Here is a 24,098-nt window from a genome sequence, read left to right on the forward strand (position 1 = left end):
GGGGGGGGGGTTAATGGGGAATTTTGGGGGGAGGTATGAGGACGTCACGTGACTGTCCGGTACTAATGATAACGTCGCTTGTTCATATGTGGCAACCAGGGCCAGACGACTGTCGGGTCGGGAGGACAAGGGCAAGCGTGAGAGAGAAGCAGCAGCTCACACAGAACAAAGTCAGGCTACTCTCCCGTCGTCAGCGTTAGAATTGATCAAGCAGTTGAGTTTCAGGGGAACAGAAAGTAAACCGGCGCAGTGATGATGATGACCCAGGTTGAGACCACGGTCCACTATGATAACGGCTACGAGTATGAGTACATGAACCAGGAGGATGAGTGGGACAGGGACATGCTGCTCGACCCTGCCTGGGAGCAACAGCAGAGGAAGGTTAGTCAAATTACAAATTATACAATTAAATTAAATCCTAGATCTATTTACGCACTGTGTGATGGAAACAAATGTGACAACTAACTGACGTTAGAAGTTATTTTTTAAAGTTAAAACTCTACTTTGATATTTCCATTTAACGCTAATACTCTGCTAGTAAACTGTTTTTTTTGTTTACAGTATCGAACAAGTTTATAACAGCTGTTTGGTCCGACGTCAAGCATACCACAATAAAGAGCGTAACATCCGGTTATCACTTTCAAAATAAGACAATGGCTAACATAATGTTTCCATGAGCGTTAAGTGTATTAAACGTGGCAAATAAAATGACGTTGTTGTTACTTTCTCATACACGCCAATATAATGAGGCATTTGTCTTAATTATTTACCAATTTATGTGTGCACTGTTACAGGAAATGTAACGTGATGTGGGGAAAGGCGCTATAAGACACACCTTCGGTAACGCTAACTAACGTGACCGTTAGTAACCGTTAATAGTGCTAGCGTGACATGCGAGGTAGCCCACTCCCTGGCACCAATTCACATGAACTATCAAAGAAGTGAAATGAATGTATAGTTTTATTTTGCAGGACAGCATCACTTAACTTCCGGTGTGGTTCTTATTACGTGCTGCTGACTTGACGCATAACGGGCGCGTCCATGGAGGGCGGCTTTTTGACGGACGGATGTGGTGGGTCGTGGGTACCAGGCAGCTAACAATAGCGCTGCCTTCCAGCGGCTCTCCAGACTGCTGCCTCTCCACTGATACGCGCGGAATGCGAGCTGTCAACAGATGCTCCTAACACATGATGACGCTCTCGGGATTAGAATGGACGCTCCATCTAATTTTAACCCTCAGGACCAAAAGGCATTACAGTAGGGTTAATCCAGTGTCCTTGGTGCGGAATTCTTTTGTTTATAGAAACCAGGGAGAAATATTGTACCAGCAGCACCGGCTCAACTCAATATAGCCTCGGCCTCCCACATTGTCAATTGGTTTTAGGGCTTTAAAAGTTGGCCTGGGCCTTAAACTGCAGCTCTTTGCACAACTGCAGGCCGCCAGCTCCGGGGCCCATAACCTTCTTTGGCCCCCACAAGGATGACAAAACTGTGTATTTGTGGTAACACAAGGCAGCAATAGGTCCCTGGTCTACAGTCTATCCACAGCTATTTTCACACTGTTTATCTTCTTACTGATTGTAATTTGAAGTTGACAAGCTGGTTCTCGGAGCAGCTGTTTAAAATAATCAGAATAGATAAAGCACCAGTGATGGTTTCATACAGCAACACTGGAATAGTGTTTCTTTTTTTGCAAGGTGGGATGCGATGACGTCGCTCTCTTCCTGACCACATACCACTTTGATCCTACTTTTTTGCCAGAAAGGCTTTTATTTGCTTTTGTTAATAGTTTTTTTCCCAAATAACTTCTCTCCAGTAGCCTTAAATCTATAATCTAGCTCAAGCCCCGGGGCAGCAGCCTTCATTCAAATCCTACTAGCAGCCTTCCTTCAATATTAATGTGAGCTTCGTGAATCTATTAGCCGACTCAGACCGGTGCTCCTTGAGTGCCCATTCATGTTTACAGAGGCTCTGTCTTTTCAATATGTTAAACATTCGGTTCTCATGTATTTTCCATCCACCCGGACACAAGCCTGCCCGCCTCTGACCCAACGAGGCCCCCAAAGGCATCAGTCAGTTCAGTGACAGGAGTGGTCCTTTCTGGATGTGATTCATAATTATTTTTAGCTCCAACCGTCACTGGTCGGTAGTGCTGCAGAGGGAGGCAGGGGGCTTGGAAAGTGGGCAGCAGGGGTCGGCGACTGTGGACAGGGGTAAAATTTGCAGGCCACGTTTTTTTCTACTAAGGGAGGGCAGCAGTTCAATGTCACATACACCCTGGGGACTCACTCAGTGTGGAATGTGATGGCCTTTACTGTAAAGCCTGCAATATTCTGTTCTCGCACAGCACCCAAAGGGGAAGCCTGAGTGGCTAGCTGCGTGGGCACCCACAGGCACCCGCACTGAGCACAAGCATGTGTGAGGATCAGGGTCGGAAAAAAGTGCTAAAACATCTTCCTCAAGCGATGTGCCTTTGTTGAATTTATATATTAGTAGGTCTACAGGTGTTAAAACATACTCATGTAAATGTTAAAAGTAGCTCATATAAAATGACTGAGCTACTCATTAGAAAAATAAAACATTTTCCACATTTTATATATTTTTTTAAAATGATGAGAATACAAATTCATTACACCATTTTATCAAAAATGCAAATAAACGGCCAAAATATTCAAAATGAAGCAAAGCTAAATGTGAAAAATACAAAAGTGAAACCAGCTGAATTTGCTCCCACTCTTTCCTGAATGACTATCAACTGCTAATAAACGTTTCAAAATATCGCGCAAGCATCATACTTCAACCAAGTTCTTCAAAAAGTGAATTGTGAAAGTGATTTGTTTTTGTGAAGTAGGAAAGTAAAAGAGAAAAAAATGTCATGTCTAGCATCCACTTCGCTTCCATTATAGACCTTTTAAGTAGCTATGAAAACAAAAATGTGATTTCTAGCCGATGATGGTATTTAAATGTTTTTGTCATTGTGACAGGAGTTAACATGTCTGACACCTTGACAGACCCATTCATTCGCCCTCAGCATAGTAATGAGTGTGACCTGGAAGAACGGCACACGTGTGCTGTGATAAAGCTATCTCCCTGCAGCTGTAACCAATCACATCTTAAGTGGCAAAATAGTGACAGAAAGTGACGTGAGGCGAAAACTCTCTCCGTATCCACGTGACATTTTCACTCATGTTGACACACCGAGACGTTTTTTTTCCCCTCCTCCGTCTCTTATCATGAGCCACAGCAGAGCGGTCTAAATTTAACACCTTATATCGGTCGGAATGTGCTCTGTGGTCGGCTCCCAGCTTTCATCCATGCAGCGCTGAGCGCCCCTGAACTCTGTGGCTCGCTATTGACAGACTTTATAAAAATAGGAGGAGGAGAAAGACAATGAGCCTGTCTTAACTTGATTTACAGTATTTCAGTACCCCCCATCTGGAGTACGTTAGTTCTGATGCTTGTTAGCTGTGGAAATACAGCAAAGAAAAAGTTGAAATTGGACACGAATGGGTCACTGAAGGTTAATCTGAAAATGTAGCAGTGGTCAAACAGGTTAACATCGATTTGGCACATAGTCTTGTTGGGAAGACTTGTTAAGCTGTTAGCTGCCTCAGTTTGTTCAGGTCTACAGAGAGGAATACCATGCATGTAGTGTAATCCACAGATAATGGAGGTTTTGAAGTGAAGTCTAACTTTAGAGCTTGTTTTTTTCAAGCTGTGCTATATGCATTCTTATGTGGTATTCTTTTTGTATTTAATCACCTGTGGTGCAATCAGCAAAGCTCCAGAAATTGTCATGCGCAGAGTGCTGTATGCTGATATTTGATCAAATCCCCTTTTAATTGACTTGAGTGTCCCTTTCCTGTTAGACATTCACAGCCTGGTGTAACTCCCACCTGAGGAAAGCCGGCACTCAAATTGAAAATATCGAGGAGGACCTCAGAAATGGACTCAAACTCATGCTGCTTCTGGAGGTCATCTCAGGTTAGATCACAAAGGATTATGTTTCTTTTATAACTTTATGTGTTCATGATTTATTCTTTGTGATACCACACCAGTAGTGCACAATTTATTCGCTGTGAGCTGAATTTTCATCAATATTGTATCAATTTTGGTGTCTATTTTGCTCATGATGGGATGCAATTCTTTCAGTTTGAGCACATAAGGCGTCTAACATGTCTGACTCTGTCACATAATGTTCTGTTTTGCAGGAGAGAGGTTACCTAAGCCAGACAGAGGGAAGATGCGATTTCACAAGATCGCTAATGTCAACAAGGCTTTGGAATACATCACGAGCAAAGGAGTGAAACTGGTCTCCATTGGAGCTGAAGGTATCCAACACCTTCCTGTATGTATGAACATAATACAGGGAATCCGGTGTCCAATAGGAACTCACAAACATAGAATAATACTATTAATAATCACTGCAGTGCAAACTGATTGCAACAGGTTGTTTGCCTTTCAGAGATTGTGGACGGTAATGTAAAGATGACTCTTGGGATGATTTGGACCATCATCCTCCGCTTCGCCATCCAGGACATTTCTGTGGAGGGTGAGATAACAAACTCCAAATGATCCAAATGAAATTCTCTGTAGACATTGTGTGTCCACTGAATGCCTAAACATTGAACAACTCTTACTGTGTTCTCACTAATATGTAACCAGCTCCTGTGAATTGATTTCCTCCTCAGAAACATCTGCCAAGGAAGGTCTTCTTCTGTGGTGTCAGAGAAAGACTGCTCCCTACAGGAATGTCAATGTCCAAAACTTCCATGTCAGGTGAGTGTTCAACACATCAAATACTGTTGTAAAGTAATCAATGCTGTGATAGTTTATGTGATTGATAGCTAATCTAGGTTGTCCTCTCATTCTACACGGTCATGTCATATTCCAAGAAAAGAGATTTTAAATGCCAATACATATACCAAATACTTTTTTAACTTCAATTGGGCATACAGAGACAATGATTACAGCAGTAGATAACACAGTAATGTGGAGTTTGTAAAGTGAATAAATATATCTTATATCACTAGAAAGTTCTTCCTGAGGCTGACTTTAAAAAGTTCAAAATAGCTAGACTTGAGTATGGCATCAGCAAAAATGCTGCCAGCAAGTGCTGTTGCACCTTTAATAGTTAACGCTAGCACTGGACTGCATTATCTCTGAGCGGAGCGGGTCGTCCTCTGAAAATCGGGGGTTTCGATCCCCGGCTCCTCCAGTCAAGGAGTCCTTTTAGCAAGATACTGAACCCCAAATTGCTCCCAAAGGCTGTGCCGTCAGTGTGTGAGTGTGCTCGAATGTGCCCATCAGTTTAGATCCTGATGGGCAGGCGGCACCTTGCATGCATCAGTGTGTGTGTGTGTGTGTGTGTGTGTGTGTGTGTGTGTGTGTGAATGGGCTGAATGTTGACATGTTTGTGTGAAGCGCTTTGGGTCCAGTCCGTTTACCGTTTGAACTGACATGTTGGTTCTCTCTGCTCTTTGGCGTGTGAAGCTGGAAGGATGGCCTGGCCTTCTGCGCCCTGATTCATAGACACAGACCCGACCTCCTCGACTACTCTAAGCTCAACAAGGTGTCGTGTGGCTTCACGTGTAACCAGGATGCTGTGTTTCAGCCCCTAAAACTAACACCACTGATTTCCACACGATTAACACCTCTGTCACAGTGTGAACTGATTAAAACAAATATAGACTCAGGATAATGTCACTTTTTATGACATGTTGACTTATGTTGTAAAATACTGAGGAGAACTAGTCTTTATCTAGAACTAGAGGTGTATACTTTCTTTTTGGTTTTGATTTTATCGTGACTGTTGATCTTACTTGTGGCACTTTTGGATACACTAACAACATGTGGCATGTGACAGGAGTTATATGAATGAAGTAAGCCGTCTATAAGAAGTCCACTCTGTTGTCACAGGCAGCAGTCGTGTGCCGTAATGTAATGTTTGCTGTAGATAAATAGTGTGTCATTTGGCTAATGGATATAATGCATCTTTAATCAAGTTATGGGCTTCTCCTTTACAGCGTAATGTTTTTTATCCTAAGTGCATTTATTTAGTGCCACATCATGCTTCATTATTCTTACCTAAAGCAGTTCACAACTTTAGCATGATTAGCATGCACTGTGCCCATTATAACATTGGATTTAATGGTGAGATGGCGTTTCATATGCAGATCAAGGGATGCCTTTAGATTATGTCAAATCAATGCACAGTTTCACTTTTCTCATTCAGCATATCGGTGTGTGTGCATATTGCTTGAGCTAAAATGCTTTTTCAGGGCAAACAAGTCAACAGCTCATTTAAATGTTGTGGGTTAAAAGGACGCCCAGGATTGTCAGTGTTTGAGTGCAAACAGGCGAGGGCCTCAGTGAGCTGTGCTGCTTATTTGCAGAGCTACCGAGTCCAGCTGACAGCCCTCCAGTGTTAGTCGAGTAACAATAACGCAACCTTTCCCGACTGGAAGAAGGAGCTGTCTTAGACAGGAAAGCCATCTGTGGGAATAGTTGAGGCTTCTCTCTTCCACTGCCAAGTCTGTTTTGGTATAAAACTGCAACTTGGGGCAAAGAAATGACAATAGAGACTTGGTCCATATGGTTTTATGGGGATTTTTATTATTTAGTACTGCAAATAAATTGTTGACGCCCTAAAGAAATCCGACCATGTATTCATGAGAAATCGGCTTGCTGAGCTCAAATAGGAACATTTACTTTACCTCGGCTAAATTAGGCCCGATACCGTATATATGTAGAGTAGGGGAACACCATGGCCGATTACGAAGAGTGACATTTTCATTTGTTTTGGAAACAGAAGCGCACAAGTCACTGGCCTGGCTTGGAGTTGACCCTGAATAGTCACAGAAACATGAGCCTAGTCCCTCCAGAGCTCAGGCTTAACTTCACCTCTGCTATTGTCCATGATGTCACGTTGTGTCCCCCAGTTATAGTTCGCCGGGCCTCCATGAAAGGCAGGAAGATGTCTATGAGAATGGTTATTATGATATTCATCGGTCACATCTCAAGTAAGGATGGTGTCGATTTTCATTGTTAGGAAAGGGCACTCGGGGTAAATATGAGCGATGAGGCACATGAACAATCTACCATATCTATTTCTCTCTACGGCTTTTTCCTCGCTCTTTAAATCTCGTTGGCGTACATACTCGCGCACTTGGTCACACCTCGACTTTCAGTGCTGCTCATGCTGCCGGGAGACAGTTGCATTGTGCGCCAGGCAGCTGTTGAGTCTGGCTCCAGGTGAGCGTGTTTGTTAAGCTCGCAGTGTTACAGCCTGCCGAGACAGCTCTGGTGTGGCACACACACACACACACACACACACACACACACACACACACATACACACACACACACACACACACACACACACACACACACACAGAGGCATTGGGGTAGCCTTCTCGTCATTCATCCTTCTCACCATCCCATCATCAATTTACCACCCTATACATCCATCTTTTATCTCCTGCACTGGATCTGTGAGCAGCTGGCCCTGTCATGTAGTGTGCCAGCCCCCAGCCCCCTACCTTAATAGAACAGCGGTACAGAGATAGGGACAATAGCAGCAGCATGATAGCATGATCCCTTTACCCCATTGCACTCTCACTGACTGCCCCATTAGCAGGGAAGGGTTCGCCGTCAGCTGTTGGCTTAATGCACCGCTGTCACGCTGTTAAAACACTTGGTTTGTCCTGTCAGAGTCACCTGTGTGTACATTTCAAGAAATATATGATGTATGGTGTAGGGATGCAATGTTAGTGGATTCATTTACTAGCTGATTAACTTGTAGTGATTTACTTTTACTGTATAGCCTTTCAAGTAAATTATGAAGTAAAGATCATCTGATGGTTTGGGATTCATAAATGTGAAGTTTTGCTTGCCTCTGTTATTTTCCCTCATCTCAAAGACATCACTTTAACATGATACAAGCTAAAAGATCAACTGCTTAATTGGAAAATAATCAATAATTGTACATAAAAGTTCAACATGTGCATGTCATGGTTTTGAGAAGATTATAACAAATCATTTTCCCGTTGAGACTGGTTTGGTGAGACTGATCAAAACTGCAGTCATCAACATGTTTAGTTCCTGATAAACATCCAGCTACTACAAAACTAAAACGAGTGTTATTAAATCACTGTGCATGTACAGGAGGTAATCGGGGAGTATGATGTGTCCACCATAGCATGGAGGTCAGCATGGGGGCATTTTAAGTCCAGTATTCCTGTTCAGTGATGTAGAATTGTGTTTCTTTATTTAGGATGATCCTCTGGGGAACCTGAACCTGGCTTTTGACATAGCCGAGAAACACCTGGACATTCCCAAAATGCTGGACGCAGAAGGTAATATTTTATGGAGTAGAGTCTTCTGATTAAAAATGTCAGCTTTCTCATATACTGTACTTTGAAATATGTGTTTGCAATATGAACTTCACTGTATGCGTATGAGTGTATTTTGTCTGTTGGAGGTCCGTTTTTGTTTGCAACGTTTCAGTCTTAAAATCGCTCTTCAAACTTCTGCCACCTTGATTTTTCCTCCGTCTCGATGCCATAGATATCATCAACACCCCCAAACCGGATGAAAGAGCTATCATGACCTATGTGTCCTGCTTTTACCATGCTTTTGCTGGAGCTGAGCAGGTATAGTGGTTTAACCTATAACATTACTAATATCAATCTTTTTAGATGAGTTAGCTAACCCCATCCATATACATTTTGAGAACAGGTGCAAGAATATATTGCTAATATATTTTGTTTCTGACATGTCATTTTGATCAACACATCTATTGTGAGGATGATGTTGTTAGAGAAATGGAAAGGATCAATTGGAGCATGGCCCGCTGTGTTTCTTTGCCGATTTAATTACATTGTTCTGGTGCGCTGTGCTCTCAGGCAGAGACGGCTGCCAACAGGATCTGTAAGGTGCTCGGTGTAAACCAGGAGAATGAGAAACTGATGGAGGAATACGAGAGACTGGCCAGTGAGGTAAAAAGAAATTAGTAATTTCATGAAAATCCTCTTGAATGATGATGACACATTGGGCAATGCAATCTTTTTCAAAAGGAAATGAAACTTTAAAAACTTTGTGGATAATGATATATACAGTATATTACACTAAAGTTAGTCTTGAATCTAGTTCAAAGTAAAAGTGCAGATTTAAGTTACTCTTATGCATTTCACTGATGTGATGAGCGGAGACCCATCTGCTGAAAAGAATCAATAATTCATCACAGTCTTCCTGAAACACTGCTATCTTAACATGGAGCTCTCTCGCCTCTCCACTTATTCCCATGTCTTCCGTGTGGTTCCCAGCTGCTGGAGTGGATCCGCCGCACCACTCCCTGGCTAGAGAACCGGACTCCAGAGAAGACCATGGCGGAAATGCAGCGGAAGCTGGAGGACTTCAGGGACTACAGACGCCAGCACAAGCCCCCTAAAGTGCAGGAGAAGTGCCAGCTGGAAATTAACTTCAACACCCTTCAGACCAAGCTGCGGATCAGCAATCGCCCTGCCTTCATGCCCTCTGAAGGGAAGATGGTATCTGTAAGTGACAACTCCAAATTCCTCCACTTCTTATAATTCAACAGCCAAGACGTGTTTGTGATTGTTTGCACCCCTGTTTATGTCGAGTCCTTTAGGGGTAAAATCTTACACAGGATGAAGAAGTTACAGGTTCTTACAGAGAACCAATACAAGTTTTTGCAGCTTCAAATCATATTTATCACGATCAATATCTTCAGTGAGTTCAGACTGTGATTTTTTTTCATTGTGTGTACAGGACATAGCCAGTGCATGGCAGGGGCTGGAGCAGGCAGAGAAAGGCTTCGAGGAGTGGCTCCTTACAGAGATCCGTAGGTTGGAGAGGCTGGACCACCTGGCGGAAAAGTTCCGCCAAAAAGCCACCAATCATGAGAACTGGGCCAGCGGTCAGTTGTAGTTTCAGCACTTTTAACTGTCTGCATGCTTGCTTTTCTACCTACATCTCACCGCTACAGTATGTCTATAGGTCTGCAGACCTATAGACATACTGTGCTTGTTACAGTAGCTCCCTGGAATCTGTAGTCCTGCTTCTCTGGCTGCTTTTCAGTGCTCAAATGTTTCCACTAACCTTGGGGTTTATTTACACTTGTTCTTAATGAGGTTTGACTGAAGGTTTTAGAATCTGTCCAACTGCAATCAGCCTGTAGTGGACAGCAACAGGTCATTTTCTCCATCGGCAATGACCAAATAAGGCCTGTGTTTAGACTTAACCTACTAATCATCTTGTTGTTCCGCTCTCTTACCTCATCCCTTTCTCTCTTTGCATATGTGTGATATTCAGGTAAAGAACTGATCCTCTCCCAGAAGGACTATGAAACAGCCACCCTGATGGAAATCAGAGCACTGCTTCGAAAACACGAGGCCTTTGAGAGTGACTTGGCAGCCCACCAGGACAGAGTGGAGCAGATTGCCGCCATTGCACAGGAACTAAAGTATGCACTCTGCAGCAGACATTTAGTCAATAGAAAAATCAGCTAATGCCATCTTGTTTCCTTTTCTTTTCTTTCTTGTGAATGTTACTTAAATAATATTTATGGCTTTAGACCCTGTATGACCTGCAAGGGCACCTGTCTGGATATAGTATTGAATGGCAGGCAGCAAAAGACATAAGCACAACACAACGCTGCACTCTCAAAGAAATGCTGTCCGTCAGTGGTCCCTAAACATATATTTTCTGTTCATATTTGAGACAGGAGAAGAAGAAAAAAAGGAAAGGCAGTGCAGGAACAATTTTAAACAACATGAACTCACTGTCTCTTAATTGTAATTTGCATGTGAGATGATTTTGAACCACTCTGGAAAAAAAGTATTCATGAATATGACTTAAACGCTCTTTTCCTTAGTTAAGAACATGTCGCTCTACTTCAGTAGAAGGGGGACGGGTGTAGTTCACGGTCATGCTGACGTTCTCAATCAGCCGTCAATGAGGAACACCTGTCCATCATTTCCTTCTCAGTCTGGAATTGGCCACAGAGAACTTCCTGTTTTGTATTTAATATTGATTTCCTGAGACCAGAAGATGTCATTTCAGCTCACAAGCAAAATGGCTACTTGGGTTCTTCCAAGGTATGTGATGGTTAAATAACTATATTTGCTTCATTTTCTATTCATGATGTGTTTATTTTACTGTTGTTTTTGACCTTGCTGTTTTCTTTTACAGTCAGTTGCTCCTCATTGCACTGTCCAGCTGGAATGTTCTTTGCTTTCCTGCTAAAAAAGGTAAATAATTTCATGGAGACTATAAATGTACTTGGATGCTTACAAATTCTGATTTTAAATGTTCTCACAACTTGGCTCACAAAATTTTGTTTGTTTTTTTACCACAAACATTTTTCCCCTCTAGGCTGGAGCCAGCGTGACCCTTATGAGGGCAGTTTGTCTAACATGGAGGTCCGAGCTGCTCCTGCACTGTTTTCCAGGTTGAGTTACCCTGCTGTGGAGGACGTAGTGTATTCTAGTCCTGGAGCCTATCCAGCAAGCTCCAGCCTCACTCCGGACATGTTCAGTGAGGCTTCATGGAGTGCTCCTCCTGTTTGGGATCCTGTGGAAGAGTCTGCGACTGCATCCAGAAACTCTATGCCCACACCTATCATCGGCCCTCCCCCTTTCTATCAAGCAGGCGAGCTTAACCACTATGAAGCAAACTTGGAGCACGGCAATACAGACGGGGAAACTGAAGAGCTAAACTTTCCTGCACCACCACCTCAACCTCTTCCATATTCTGGCTTCCAGGCTGGTGAGATGAGTCGGTACACGTCGGACCTTGATCATGGAAATGGGGAGTGGGAAACGGAAGAACAAGGTTACTTGCCACCGCCTCCCTATGCGTCAGCGCCGCAGAGAGTTGCGGTGTCTGCTGCTTCCACGTCGTTCGCCGCACAGCCAGTTCCACTCGAGATGACACCAGTTGGATGGAACCAGTACTACCTCTTCTTGACTGGTCAGCTTCCTCCTGGCACGTACACTCGCTTTCAGGAAGACCATGAGAATGGCAGAGACTACTTTGACGAAGCCCATTATGAGAGATCCCACTTCCCCACTCAGACCCAGCAGACCCAGGACTATAGCAAAGCTTAACCAGCACTGTAGGTCGTTAAAACAACTAGAAACTGATCAGAGGAATGGCAACTCTAGTCTTCTCTGCAGTTTACTCAGATGTGTATGTAAAGTGTGTGTGCGCAGGTTTGCTTTTGTGAATTTTGAATAAAATGCTCAATAGCCTTGTGTTTTTTTTTTTTTTTTTTTTTTATTAAATCTGAGGTGGGAGTTTATTAAAAGGACTTTAGGCTAACTGCTAAAATGTCTCAAGTAAGTGGCTATGGATACAAATCCCCAAAATCCTGGTGTTGCAATGGCTGCCAGTCTCAGGGTCCAGGCAGGGTTTTTTATTTATTTTTTATTTATTTTTTTGTGGTACCTCACACAATCATCAAGGTAACATGAGTAAAACTGCTTGCATAATGCCTGGTTCTTATCTCCTGAGAACATTACACATGATTTGCCTAGCTACACTTTTTTTTTTTTTTTTTTTTTTAATAATTTGGTGGCGAGGTCTGACTTTGCTTTGTGTATTCGCAAAAAGCTATCAAATAGGTTTTTGATGTTCTCCTAAATACCTGGAGAACAATAACACAGTAAAGGCCCTTTTCACAATGAAAACAAGTTTTCTGTGCTCTGTTTTTCCAGTGAGCTGGACTACCACGATGTGGCTGCTGTGAACCAACGCTGTCAGAGCATCTGTGACTTGTGGGACAAGCTGGGAACCCTGACTCAAAAGAGGAGAGAGTCTCTTGAGGTGAGGGCAACATTCAAGTCCGGTATCAATGACTTAATGTGACTGACGATAACTGAGAGGCATTCATATCTGCTCTACAGGTTCTCACATAAGGTAACTTTTTTTCATTAGAGATTAAGTTCTTAAAAGTTTAGGTGTTTTTCTTTTTTTAGGATAAGTTAGTAAGTCTCCACAAGAGTGTGCTAATGTTCCACATGGACCCCAACAGATGAAGAATGAAGTTGCATACAAAACCAGCTTAATCAAAATGTCAGTGTAAGCATATTTAGGTGTCTGTCAATGACAACTGAACAGTGAAGACATAAGTGATTGATGAGGAGAGAGAACTGGATCCCCTCTAAAGTCCCTGACCCAGATAGGATGGGAGGGCGGAGGGGATAAAGGAGAAATAGATGCAAGAGTCCTGTCCAGGAGGTGATTGGCTGAGAGCCCACTAGCCACTTCCTCTGATCCATGCAGGCCATTTCAGACCTGCAAATGTGTGAGGGCCCTGGGGAAAGGGCCAAGGATTAAGTCTGAATGACAGGGACAGAGGTCTGTTTTCTGTCCGGCTCCCACTCTCTGCTGGCTGCTGAGGGGAGGGATTCTGTCAGGAACAACAGAGCCGGAGTTGGAGGTTAACAAGGCCACACTAATGTTATGCACCCTTGGATTAGTCATTCAAACAGGTGAGGGGATTTGTATGTGAGATATGAAGATGACTCCTTCGTTGAGGGCAGAGCATAATGCTGAGCTTGGTTGGATATTTTGGAGTTTACGTGATGTAAAAATATACAAATCAGACATGTGATATCTTGTAATCCTCTCAGCGGACAGATAAGCTGCTGGAGACTATTGATCAGTTGTTCTTGGAGTTTGCCAAGAGGTTGGCCCCTTTCAACAACTGGATGGAAGGAGCCATGGAGGATCTGCAGGACATGTTCATTGTGCATACTATTGAACAGGTCCAGGTAGGCTCTTCAATAGCACTGTAGACTCACACACTTACTGCTATTCTACTTTCATTTCACAGTATAATATAGCTAATGTTAAAAAAGTTAAGATTAACCTGCGCACAATTTTCCTATGATGTTTGGGTGTTTAATGTTGGTATACCTGTCACACTCAAAAAGGAACATCATTTTATCACTTTTGACAAATATGAAATTTTAATAAAATTCCAGGACTTCCCTTTTTCCCCCCGTTTCAGAGTCTAATCGCAGCTCATGAGCAGTTCAAAGCTACTCTTCCCGAGGCGGATGCAGAGAGACAGGCCATCTTGGGAATTCACAATGAGGTGCTGAAAATTTCCCAGAGCTATGGGATCAAGGCCAGCATTATCAACCCATACAGCACCCTCACAACTGAAGAGCTTCTGAACAAATGGGAAAAGGTAGCGACAGCTTTAGAACTCGCTTAACGACTCACATAAAGTCATTATTCAGATAGCGTTCCTCTTTCATAATTAATGCTTTTATATGGATGGACAGCCAGAGTGCTGCTATAATGTTTTATCACCGAGTTGAAGGACTCGGCTGCCAGATTGAACTGAAAGCATAATACTAGTATAATTCAGTTTAATGTAAACGGTTCTCCAGGGGGATCCAGCTTCTTACAATTCAACCCTTGTCTGTGTGTTTTCTAGGTGAAGAAGCTGGTTCCTCAGAGGGATGGTGCCCTCCAGGAGGAGGTGGCACGTCAGCATGCCCACGAAAGGCTGAGACGACAGTTTGCCGCCCAGGCTAATCTCATTGGACCCTGGATACAAGTCAGGATGGAGGTTAGACATACAGGCTTCATAAGCAATTTAACAGTCATCTTCATCTAATCAAAGAAAGACATAACATGTAAGATGATTATACTCAACAACTGTACATTAGGCAGGTACAATGGTGGTTGCTGCCTTGATAATGATGATGATTGAATATTGCAAGTATTATAATGCACATAAAATATTCCTTAAACAAATGATATTGCTCCTGACAGAATTTACTCTTAGCCACATGTAAATGACTTCCTGCTGTATTTGTGAGCAGACCATGTGGTCTTTAGACGAGCAGTGCATGATCCGAATTGGTCCACAAATGAAGCTGACCTTGTTGGGTGTGTTATCCCGACAGGAAATTGGGCGCTGCTCCCTGGAGATAGGAGGCACCCTGGAGGACCAGATGACACAGCTGAAGCAATGTGAGCACGTCATTGTTGCTTACAAGCCCAACGTCGACAAGTTGGAGGGAGACCACCAGCTAATCCAAGAGTCCCTGGTGTTCGATAACAAACACACCAACTACACTATGGAGGTACAGGGCAGTGGCAAACAGCATGGACATGATCACCGCATGCATGTACAGTATATTCAAAAGGCTACACACGCTCTTATCAGATAAGGGAACTCATTGTAGCTCTGCATGCATTCTGAAATTGTGTAAATGCTTTAAAGGGACGTGCACATATGTTTGGTTATAAGGAGAGCCCACCAACCCACACACTGTGAAATAAGACAACTCAGTCATTTGTTTGTGAGCTGCCTAGATCAGAAAACATGTGACTCAACAAGCCACTCAGATTTGGCTCCTCCTTGTATGTCACATACAGGCTCTTTAGAATACACCGCCCACAATCTGAGTTGCTCCACCCACGGCTTGAGAACTACCTTTGCAAAGTTGCATCATTTTTCTCACATGCCAATCGGAGCAGCCTGGGCTTTTTCTAGAAGGGGGACTTAAAGAGACGGGTGCAAAAATGAAGCGTTTCAGAGGGTAAATACAGATATAGATACAGACAGTCTGAGAAAAAATATGTTTTTTGAATATTAAAGTATGTTCTCGTAGAAACCCAAAATACAAGTATAAACCTGAAAGAGCAATATGTCTCCTTTTTAAAAAAATAAACAAACATACATTTAGATATCCAGTTTTTATACATTCTGTGTTGACATGCCTGCTCTTGTCACCACATTGACAGCATATTCGCGTCGGGTGGGAGCTGCTCCTCACAACCGTCGCCCGAACCATCAACGAGATAGAGACCCAGATCCTGACCCGAGACGCCAAAGGCATCAGCCAGCAGCAGATGAAGGAGTTCAGATCATCTTTCAACCACTTTGACAGGGTACAGCTCATTCACTGTTTCACATCGCTGGAGTCTGTTTTTTGGGCAATTTCAGTGACTGATCCGACGCAATCGGAGCGATTCAGAAGTGGAGCAGGGGGTGGTGGCGGTGGTAGCCCTGTGTTTAGATATTGCCCTGTAGCTTTCATTCAAGCTACATTGGTACTGTAGGAATTCAACATACTGACTATGTCACCATGCCGGAGTAACAGCATAGAGGATACACCTGCCAAATACAAATTAAAAAAAAAATATAGCTGTGCACTGATGTCCCAGATAAGAAAGTTATGAGTTTGTGTATACATCAACACAGTGTGTATATTACAAGGACTTCTTTCCTGTGTTTTTAAGCTCTCAGGCCTCAGTTATCATGACATTTTCAGCATCTTTAATGTCTTATCACAAAAAAAGAAGCGTTCCTATTTATTTTTATCACAGTGCAAACATCTGCTTGTCAGTGTTGATTTGGATAAAGTTCTTAAGGATGTAGTCTTACAATATTGCTGTCATGTTTTATGGTATATTGAAAAGCATGATGTTCTGTATCTGATGCATTTGGTCATTTACTTTCCTCCTGTCTGTATTGTGAACCTGAAAATGTTCTTCTGACTGTAGAAGAAGAATGGAGCAATGGAGACTGATGACTTCAGAGCCTGCCTCATCTCTATGGGTTATGACTTGGTATGATCTTTCAAATGTGGTTGGGGCTTTGTTGTCAGTATGATACACATATACTGTACAAACTGCTAATTCTCCATTCATTCGTTTCTCAGGGGGAGGTGGAGTTTGCCCGTATAATGATCCTGGTGGACCCCAATGGTACTGGAAACGTCTCTTTCCAGTCTTTTATTGATTTTATGACAAGAGAGACTGCTGACACAGACACTGCCGAGCAGGTTGTGGCATCCTTCCGGATCCTCGCAACTGACAAGGTAGGTTTGTGTTAGCGTGGCTCACTGGTGTACGGGCAGACATTCTTAGCCAGCACTATTCTTTTCTTTTCCAGTCATTTGTGGAAACATGTCTGAAGTGCATTTTCTCCCCACAGCCCTACATATTAGTGGAGGAGCTGAGGAGAGAACTTCCCCCCGAACAAGCAGAGTATTGCATCAAGAGGATGCCGCCTTACTCCGGCCATGGAGCACCACCAGGGGCCCTGGACTACACCGCCTTCTCCACTGCCCTCTATGGAGAGAGCGACCTTTAACCGACTAGATACACCCTCCATCTACTGACCGTGTACCTAACCCCCCCCGATGAATTTAAGGAATCTATACAAAAGTTGGATCAAATATGTTTAGTTAAATGTTTGTGACCATACCAGATTTTTCATCATCAAAATCCTTTTGATCATCGTCACTTGTCTTGGTCCTCTTGAATGAGAAATGTCCCCTAAATTAAATTTAAATCTGTTTAAATTATATTGAGAGAAACAATGCATTGTACATTTTGCCTTGTGTGTTATGGTGTTTGTGCAGAAAGTAGGGTTCTGTGAAGGTAAACCTAGAAGAGAAATGTACTCCAAGAAAATAGACACTTAGTAATACTTACTAATAAGCCAAAGAATTGTGTTTCTTTAGTTTCAGTTGAAGAAATTAGACATAAAAGTCCTATTTCATCTAGCAGTGTCTATTGTTTTTATGTTTCCTCCCAGTGCCTCCTTTTAGGGAATACAATCATCTGATAAGGCGTTTTCAGATGCTTTAAAGTGAATTAGAAAGGCGCAGTTTCAGACCTACTGCCATGCAACAATAAACAGTGTAGAAAATGGGTTCCCAAAAGTCTATAAATATACAATACCAACAGAGGGAAAGAAGTGGGAAACCAGATGATTGCGAAAGTAAATGTTTACAATTGCTCAGTGGTTTAAAGGCAGAGAACACAGAAAATTAAATGTGCAGTATTCATGAGTATCGTGTTTTAAGATTAAACATTTTGTCAGGCATCAACAAACGCGTTAATGCTTACACGTACTAGAAAACAAACTCCAAAAATAAAGTACACAGATAAGGAAATAAAGGTAAAATGAAGCCCTAAGGTCCTGCTTAAAGTTTTGGCTTAAAAAACATCTCCATATTTACTAATCTTTGTGTTGTATGCCTTTAATGTGTGTGCTGAAGTTGACACATTCAAAATGACTGATTTGTCCATATTACACAGCTGTTTAACTACGTGTTACCTTTAAGTATACTCACGTTCTATACCATTTGAGAATAAAATGAATAAATTGTATGTAGATCGTCCATACTATCATATGCAAATAGAATATTTTAATATAGCAGTAGTGGCAATGATTTAACCGAAATATGCTAGTTATGTACATGCGCATAACTCTATTTCCTTATGCAAATTACTTTCTGCTAAAATAAATGTAATGCTCTTAATGAAAAGAATGATAAATCAAACATTTTGTGTGATGGTTTTCACATCCATGGGCAGTTTGTAAGTCATGCAAGAGTGCTAGAATACTGTGGAAGTAATTAAAGTGATGACACTTTCTGTGAAGAGGATCATTGGCCACTTCACACATACTGAAGCCAAGGCAGTGGAGCGCATTCATTTAAAATCTCAGATTAGATTGCTGCAATCCCCTTTAAATGAAAAGTATACTTTCACTGTAACAAATGAACCTTACGTTACTCACCACTGATCTCTAGATCCAAGAGATGTTGTCATTTTTGGTGAAAGCTTTGAATTGTTGGTCGGTAAATAAAGATACTCAGGCGGTACTGACACCTTGGAAGATGTTTGCTGGCTCTGTTATCAACGAATTCAGTGAGTTAAACGTTGTACTTGAGGGTAACGGATTAATTAAATTGATCAAAAATAAAGTATGTGATTAATTCATGCAATTAAATGGAATAAATCCTTACTTGTACCATGTCCTTTTTTTTGCAATTTGTAACCATATTAGAACATATTTAAAGCCACATGTAAACAAAATCCGCATGGCCAAAAGTCACAAGACTGGAACCTGCTGTCACACCTCTACTGATGCTGAGACAGATGTATTTACAGCAGTAGTGGTTGTGGTTTTACTTGATAAAGTAGAAGAATAGTGATATCTGAAATGATATCTTCTGAAGCTACAATTATTCCTTCCTTATTCCTGTTTGGTGTAGGAACTTTTCTACTCATAGAGCATTGCCTCTCAGGGCTACAAATATAGAATGGGATGTCTGGATTGCCTTTCAGGGCAATCAACTTACCACATTATGCAATATCTTCTATGGATGTGGAATTTTGTTACGAATTTTGTTGCATCAAGGAAAGGTCATGTAACCAAAACGGGTAGGGCCCCTCTGGGGTTAATGAGGCCATCAGTGAATGTTATTGCATTCATAGCCCATTAGATGTTGATATAGTTTGTGCACAAGTGGAACTTGCGTCCTGGGGGTGTGCTAGCTAGAAACAAGTCAGGGGTTCACAACATTACATTACATTACAGTCATTTAGCAGACGCTTTTATCCAAAGCGACTTACAATTCAGTATCTATCTATACACCGTAGGCACAGCTATGGGAGCAATTTTGGGGTTAAGTGTCTTGCTCAAGAACACATTGACATGAGACTAGCGGAGCAGAAGCCGGGGACCAAACCGCCGATCCTCTGATTGAAGAATGGCCCTGCTCTCCACTTAGCCACGGTCAACCCTACAGTGAAGGAAATCCAAAGAGATACAAAGGGGACTAAAGGATTAGTCAAGCAAAGTTATGAGCAGATAGTATCTTTGTTGGGGGGTCATTAAAATCAAGTGAAAATACCCAGAGAGAGATATTGAATAGGCCTATCTATGGCAACGCTTTATGTTACGGATTAACTATCTCCTAATAACTTCTAAGATGGTTCCTGGTAAGAACTGTGTAATTTGAGACAAACAATGGGGAAAACCGAGACAATTGGAACACTTCCACCTCATTAAACTCAAAAACAGAAGGTTTATGGTAAAGGTCAGCTAAACATACAAAAACGTGAGCTCTGTCTATATGAGCGATATATGAAGACTAAGGTAGGTTTAAAGTAATAAATGCCTACTTGAGTATTTCCATTTTATACTTATTACATCTACTCCACTCCATTTTGGAAACCACTATTGAACTAAATAATGTATTTGGAATTAGCTCCAACTTTTACCATCTGCAACATGGGTGACATTAAGTACTTAAGATTTGAACAGCAGACTCCGCCCTCAAATCAACAGCCGTACACCTTGTCTGTTCCTCCCAGTCCTCTTCAGTCACCCTCAGGGCCACCAATGCTCCTCAAGTGTGTCTAATGTGGCTACTTTGATTCTAACAATGGCCGACACTGGAGAGGGAGATGACGAATTCCAGTTTCTACGAACGGTGAGTCAGCCATGTGTCAAACTAGTTTAATAAATTAATTAACAGCTAATATTTGGTCAAGCCAGAAAGGATGCGTTGGCTAGCTAAGCTAAACTAGTTAACTAACTTTAGCTCCAGGGGTGTCAACAGTTAAGTTACCTAAACTTAACTTAGCTCTTTGGAAGGGTGCCAGTGATTCAATGTGTCATATTTTTTGTTTTAAAGCTTTTAAAGTTTAGTTCAGATTTAAAAACTGTTGACACATTGTTTGTGTTGCGAGGGCTAGTCCTCTAAAGTGTAACATTACTCTCTCAGTATAAAAAAAGTAATGTTAGCTGCTCATTAAAGTTAAGTTAACGTTACATTATTAAATTACAGACTTAACACTGGGTACTTTGTAAGAAGACACCCGAGTAGCTCTAGAATGTTTTCTTTCATTATTGTATTACCTCAGTTTTAATATTGTCTACATTTAGTGAGGTATAAACAGAGCTAACCTTACTTAACCATCGAAATTAAGTATGACCTTATGACCTAATCCTCTCAATTTAAAGTTCTTTGTTTTATTGAAATGTTTTATTTACAAGTATAAGTAACATAATATATGTAGGTTGAATTAATAACAATCACATTTCTTTTATAAGTGTGCTCTACTTGTGTGCCCTTCTCCCAGCAGCATTGTTGCTATCTTCATCAGTTTTAGTTGAATCACCGACAGTAAAAGACCACAAATGGCTTTTTTTACCCTCACTGCGAGATGCTATCATTGCTCCCCTGTTGCAAGTCGTCTCCTCACAGCTTGTTATCTTTAAACTCTGATAAGGACATGTCATAGTGAGAGTGTCTGGTGATACAGGCAGTGATGCAGATGGGCTACTGAACCCAGTAATGATGCACAGATTGAGACGTTGAGTCATTTTGCAAGATCAATCCACAATATGAAGTTGCGTAAGATATCTGTGTCATACATTATTACATTAGGTGCTGGGTTTCCCCCAAGAAATTCTTCAACCGAGGCTAGAATTCCATCCTGGGCTAGAATTTAGTTAGTAGATGACAGGAAACAAAGTGGTTAAATTAATGGCATTTTTGAAATGGTACGTTTGCTTTTGTCCCTGAAGTCATAAAAGTGTAATCATTTTTATGATGTAAGTGTAGGGGGTCCTCGTTTGAGACACAAGGTGTTCTGCTTCCTCTTTAATGCGTCACCCTGAAACATACAGATTGGAATATATAGACCAGCGTCTGTTTCAAGACTTTTTCCAGTCAAATATACATGTTTTTCCAATTGCCAGGGTGTTTGACATTTGGATGAAGTCTTGTAGCATAGTGACTTTTCATTTGCCAAATGTACCTTGAAGAAGAAGAAGTCCTGTAGCCGTCTGAATGCCCCACAGTGCCTCAGCATTGGACAGTGTGTTTGACTGATAGCAGAGCACTGCTGATATGAAGAGTGGAAAGAAGGGTGAATCAGGGGTGAGACAGTGCGATATCTGCCCAATATGGAGGTATGCAGCCTTTATAGAGAGGTGTTGGGAGACCTGGCCGGACTTTGTCGACCAGTTGTCTGTTGTCCTTCTCTGCAGTTCTTTAAATAGATGTGAAAAGTCTCATTCCTTTGACGTGGTCCATTGGGCATTTAGATGAGATACATTTCAGGTGAAAGATCTACTGTACATGCATTTACAGTAGGGTTTGCTGATGTATAAGTATGACATGAAGTAGTGAGTTGTAGTGTCCCTCATCCTAAATGCTGCTTCAGAGCATTTACATTTCAGAGGTAGAGCTGAGTGCAGTTTTAACATAATCTGTGACTCTTTTGTGTGTGTGTGTGTGTGTGTGTGTGTGTGTGTGTGTGTGTGTGTGTGTGTGTGTGTGTGTGTGTGTGTGTGTGTGTGTGTGTGTGTTTCTCAGGGAGATGAGGTGGTTTTGCAGAGTACCTTCACCTCCCAGGAGGAACATGTGAAACTCTGTCTTGCAGCGGAGGGATTTGGCAGCAGACTCTGCCGGCTTGAGCCCACTTCTAACTGCAAGGTAAAGCGCTCCACCTCATTGACTGTCTTTCCTCACTGACAGAGCAGTCTGTTAGTTTCAATTATCGTCACGCTTCTTCTCTCTTGAAATGTTTAGTAATAAAAGAGAGATGTGTACAATTATGCAAATAGATCACTAAAAAGTACAGAAATACTGGATCTTCTGTATCTTTAACAAACATTCAATCTATAACATTAGAATCCTACAACACAAAAGCTTGTGTTGTAGGATAAGTCTTTCTACATACACCTTTAATGAATGTCTGCTAATTGAGTCTGAACAGTGTTTTGTTTTTCCCACTACAATTTGTCCTTTAAATGAGTAAGTTATCACATTACATTCGACCATTTTTAATTCAAGTTTAATGTTTGTTACTTATTTATTCAGCATATTTTTATAATGATTGTATTTGTCTTATTTTGTGTGCCAGATTTTGACCCTATTATCCACAGTTTGCTGCTGTCTTCATCACTGCTAACTACATTGTTGGCCGGTGAACGGAGTAGACAGATATGAAGCTCACCTCCATGACACACATGCTCTGCTGCCTGTCATTTCTACCAGAATGTGCCTCCAGACTTGTCTGTGTGTGGCTTTGTCATGGCCCAGTGTCTCTCTGTTCGAGCCCTGCAGGAGATGCTGGTCCACAGTGAGCACCTGGCTGCAGAGGTGAGAGTCTTCTCTTCTTTTCATTTCTCTTCTTTTCTCTTCTCTTCTCCCAATGCATCTCAGCACTCCTAAAACAGATATTATTTTCCATTTATCAATGTTATTCATACTATAATATATGGTATGAATTGGATTTAATAATCATAAGTAATTAATTGGAATTCCAAAATGCCACAGATGCTTTCAAAACAACACCGCCACAATAAGTCGCTAGGTTCAACGGACCTCATTTCAGCCCTAAGTAAAATAAATGTTCTTGTACTATTCTGTGAACTGATTTCATTTTTAAATCGTCTGGAGCAACAAGATAAACACAATCTTACAGCACAAGAGACCAACAAAGCCATTGTAAAGCTGGAACAGCTGGTGGTGACCAGATAAATAAAATAGGAGTAGAAGGACATTCCCATTCAAATCAACCGAGCTGGATGGTCAGAGCAGCGGCCATGTTTATGTGTACCGTTACCATTGCAGCGGGATAACTTCCGTGTAACCTAAACAGACTTGCGGGCAAGTTGCGAACTCACTTAGGCAATGTTTTTCAGTAACGACTAAAACGAGCAGTGGAGTAGTAACGTTTCGAAGCACAGAAAGCCAGAGTAAAAGAGTCAAAATGAACGACTCAATGACCATCCACACACTCTTGTCACAGCGTGAGTTTTGTTTTTCTTTAATCAGTGTAGCACTGATGGATGTAATTGCCATTTTCTTTTGTACTAGTCAAATGACCACTGCAAACAATTCAATGTCTGTTCTACTCTTGTTCTATTTCTATGGTGTTGACATAAAGTAACAAGCAAACAAATTGAATTACTCATTTTATGGTGATTGTTACTTTTATTTGCTCTCTTCTGTTTAATTATTATTTGCCATTTTTACATTTATTTATATATATATTTTTCATTTAGTCTTTGTTTTTATTTATTTATTTTTCAGTTTATTCACTTTTCACACCACTGCTATTGTGTTCACTCATACTCTTGAGTTGGTTAATGCTCCTGTGAGTCACAGGTGGAAGCTGGAGGAAGCCATCGCACCCTTCTGTATGGCCAGGCTGTGTTGTTCCTACACTCGTACAGTGGCATGGTGAGTCATCTTGATATGATACAGGTATAAATCACAAAGGGTTGA

The 24,098-nt window shown here is 41.7% G+C and overlaps 3 protein-coding genes across 6 annotated transcripts in view; all 3 read left to right on the forward strand.

Moving 5' to 3' along the window:
* Window positions 1-86: 86 nt before the first annotated feature.
* actn2b (actinin, alpha 2b) lies at window positions 87-18,811 on the forward strand. Its single transcript, XM_068719969.1, has 21 exons — window positions 87-381; window positions 3,870-3,984; window positions 4,212-4,331; window positions 4,466-4,552; window positions 4,692-4,779; window positions 5,494-5,572; window positions 8,276-8,357; window positions 8,569-8,654; window positions 8,907-8,999; window positions 9,327-9,557; window positions 9,793-9,940; window positions 10,336-10,486; window positions 12,741-12,849; window positions 13,659-13,799; window positions 14,039-14,221; window positions 14,474-14,608; window positions 14,949-15,128; window positions 15,793-15,939; window positions 16,555-16,620; window positions 16,713-16,871; window positions 16,988-18,811. Exons 1-21 carry the CDS (start codon window positions 253-255, stop codon window positions 17,144-17,146), a joined length of 2,688 nt encoding a protein of 895 aa, XP_068576070.1. The 5' UTR covers window positions 87-252; the 3' UTR covers window positions 17,147-18,811.
* On the forward strand, window positions 10,516-12,299 carry LOC137879346 (uncharacterized). The gene is made up of 3 exons (XM_068719984.1): window positions 10,516-11,120; window positions 11,215-11,273; window positions 11,398-12,299. The coding sequence occupies exons 1-3, from the start codon at window positions 11,074-11,076 to the stop codon at window positions 12,129-12,131; spliced, it is 840 nt and encodes a 279-aa protein (XP_068576085.1). The 5' UTR covers window positions 10,516-11,073; the 3' UTR covers window positions 12,132-12,299.
* Window positions 18,812-20,202: 1,391 nt separating the features above from the next.
* Window positions 20,203-24,098, forward strand: part of ryr2b (ryanodine receptor 2b (cardiac)) — a 63,596-nt gene continuing 59,700 nt past the window's right edge. For 3 of the 4 annotated variants that reach the window (XM_068719995.1, XM_068720002.1, XM_068720011.1), the window contains exons 1-2: window positions 22,888-22,967; window positions 23,979-24,053. In XM_068719995.1, coding sequence (XP_068576096.1) covers window positions 22,899-22,967; window positions 23,979-24,053 — 144 coding nt within the window. In that variant the 5' untranslated portion in view covers window positions 22,888-22,898. Of the gene's footprint in view, window positions 20,286-22,178; window positions 22,299-22,862; window positions 22,968-23,978; window positions 24,054-24,098 lie in introns of those variants that run through there. The other variant, XM_068720031.1, reaches the window with a different exon arrangement.

This window comes from Cebidichthys violaceus, unplaced genomic scaffold (assembly GCF_023349555.1).
Source record: "Cebidichthys violaceus isolate CVI_PGR_0920_01 unplaced genomic scaffold, fCebVio1.0.p SCAF_10, whole genome shotgun sequence".
In the NCBI taxonomy this organism is placed as follows: Eukaryota; Metazoa; Chordata; class Actinopteri; order Perciformes; family Stichaeidae; genus Cebidichthys; species Cebidichthys violaceus.

Coding starts and splice junctions, on each gene's coding strand:
- actn2b (XM_068719969.1), top strand. CDS start 253: ATGATGATGACCCAGGTTGAGACCACGGTCCACTATGATAACGGCTAC. Junction 10,487..12,740: donor GCCATTGCACAGGAACTAAA/GTATGCACTCTG, acceptor CTGTTTTTCCAG/TGAGCTGGACTACCACGATG. Junction 13,800..14,038: donor ATACTATTGAACAGGTCCAG/GTAGGCTCTTCA, acceptor CCCCCGTTTCAG/AGTCTAATCGCAGCTCATGA.
- LOC137879346 (XM_068719984.1), top strand. CDS start 11,074: ATGTCATTTCAGCTCACAAGCAAAATGGCTACTTGGGTTCTTCCAAG. Junction 11,121..11,214: donor GCTACTTGGGTTCTTCCAAG/GTATGTGATGGT, acceptor TTTCTTTTACAG/TCAGTTGCTCCTCATTGCAC. Junction 11,274..11,397: donor TTGCTTTCCTGCTAAAAAAG/GTAAATAATTTC, acceptor TTTCCCCTCTAG/GCTGGAGCCAGCGTGACCCT.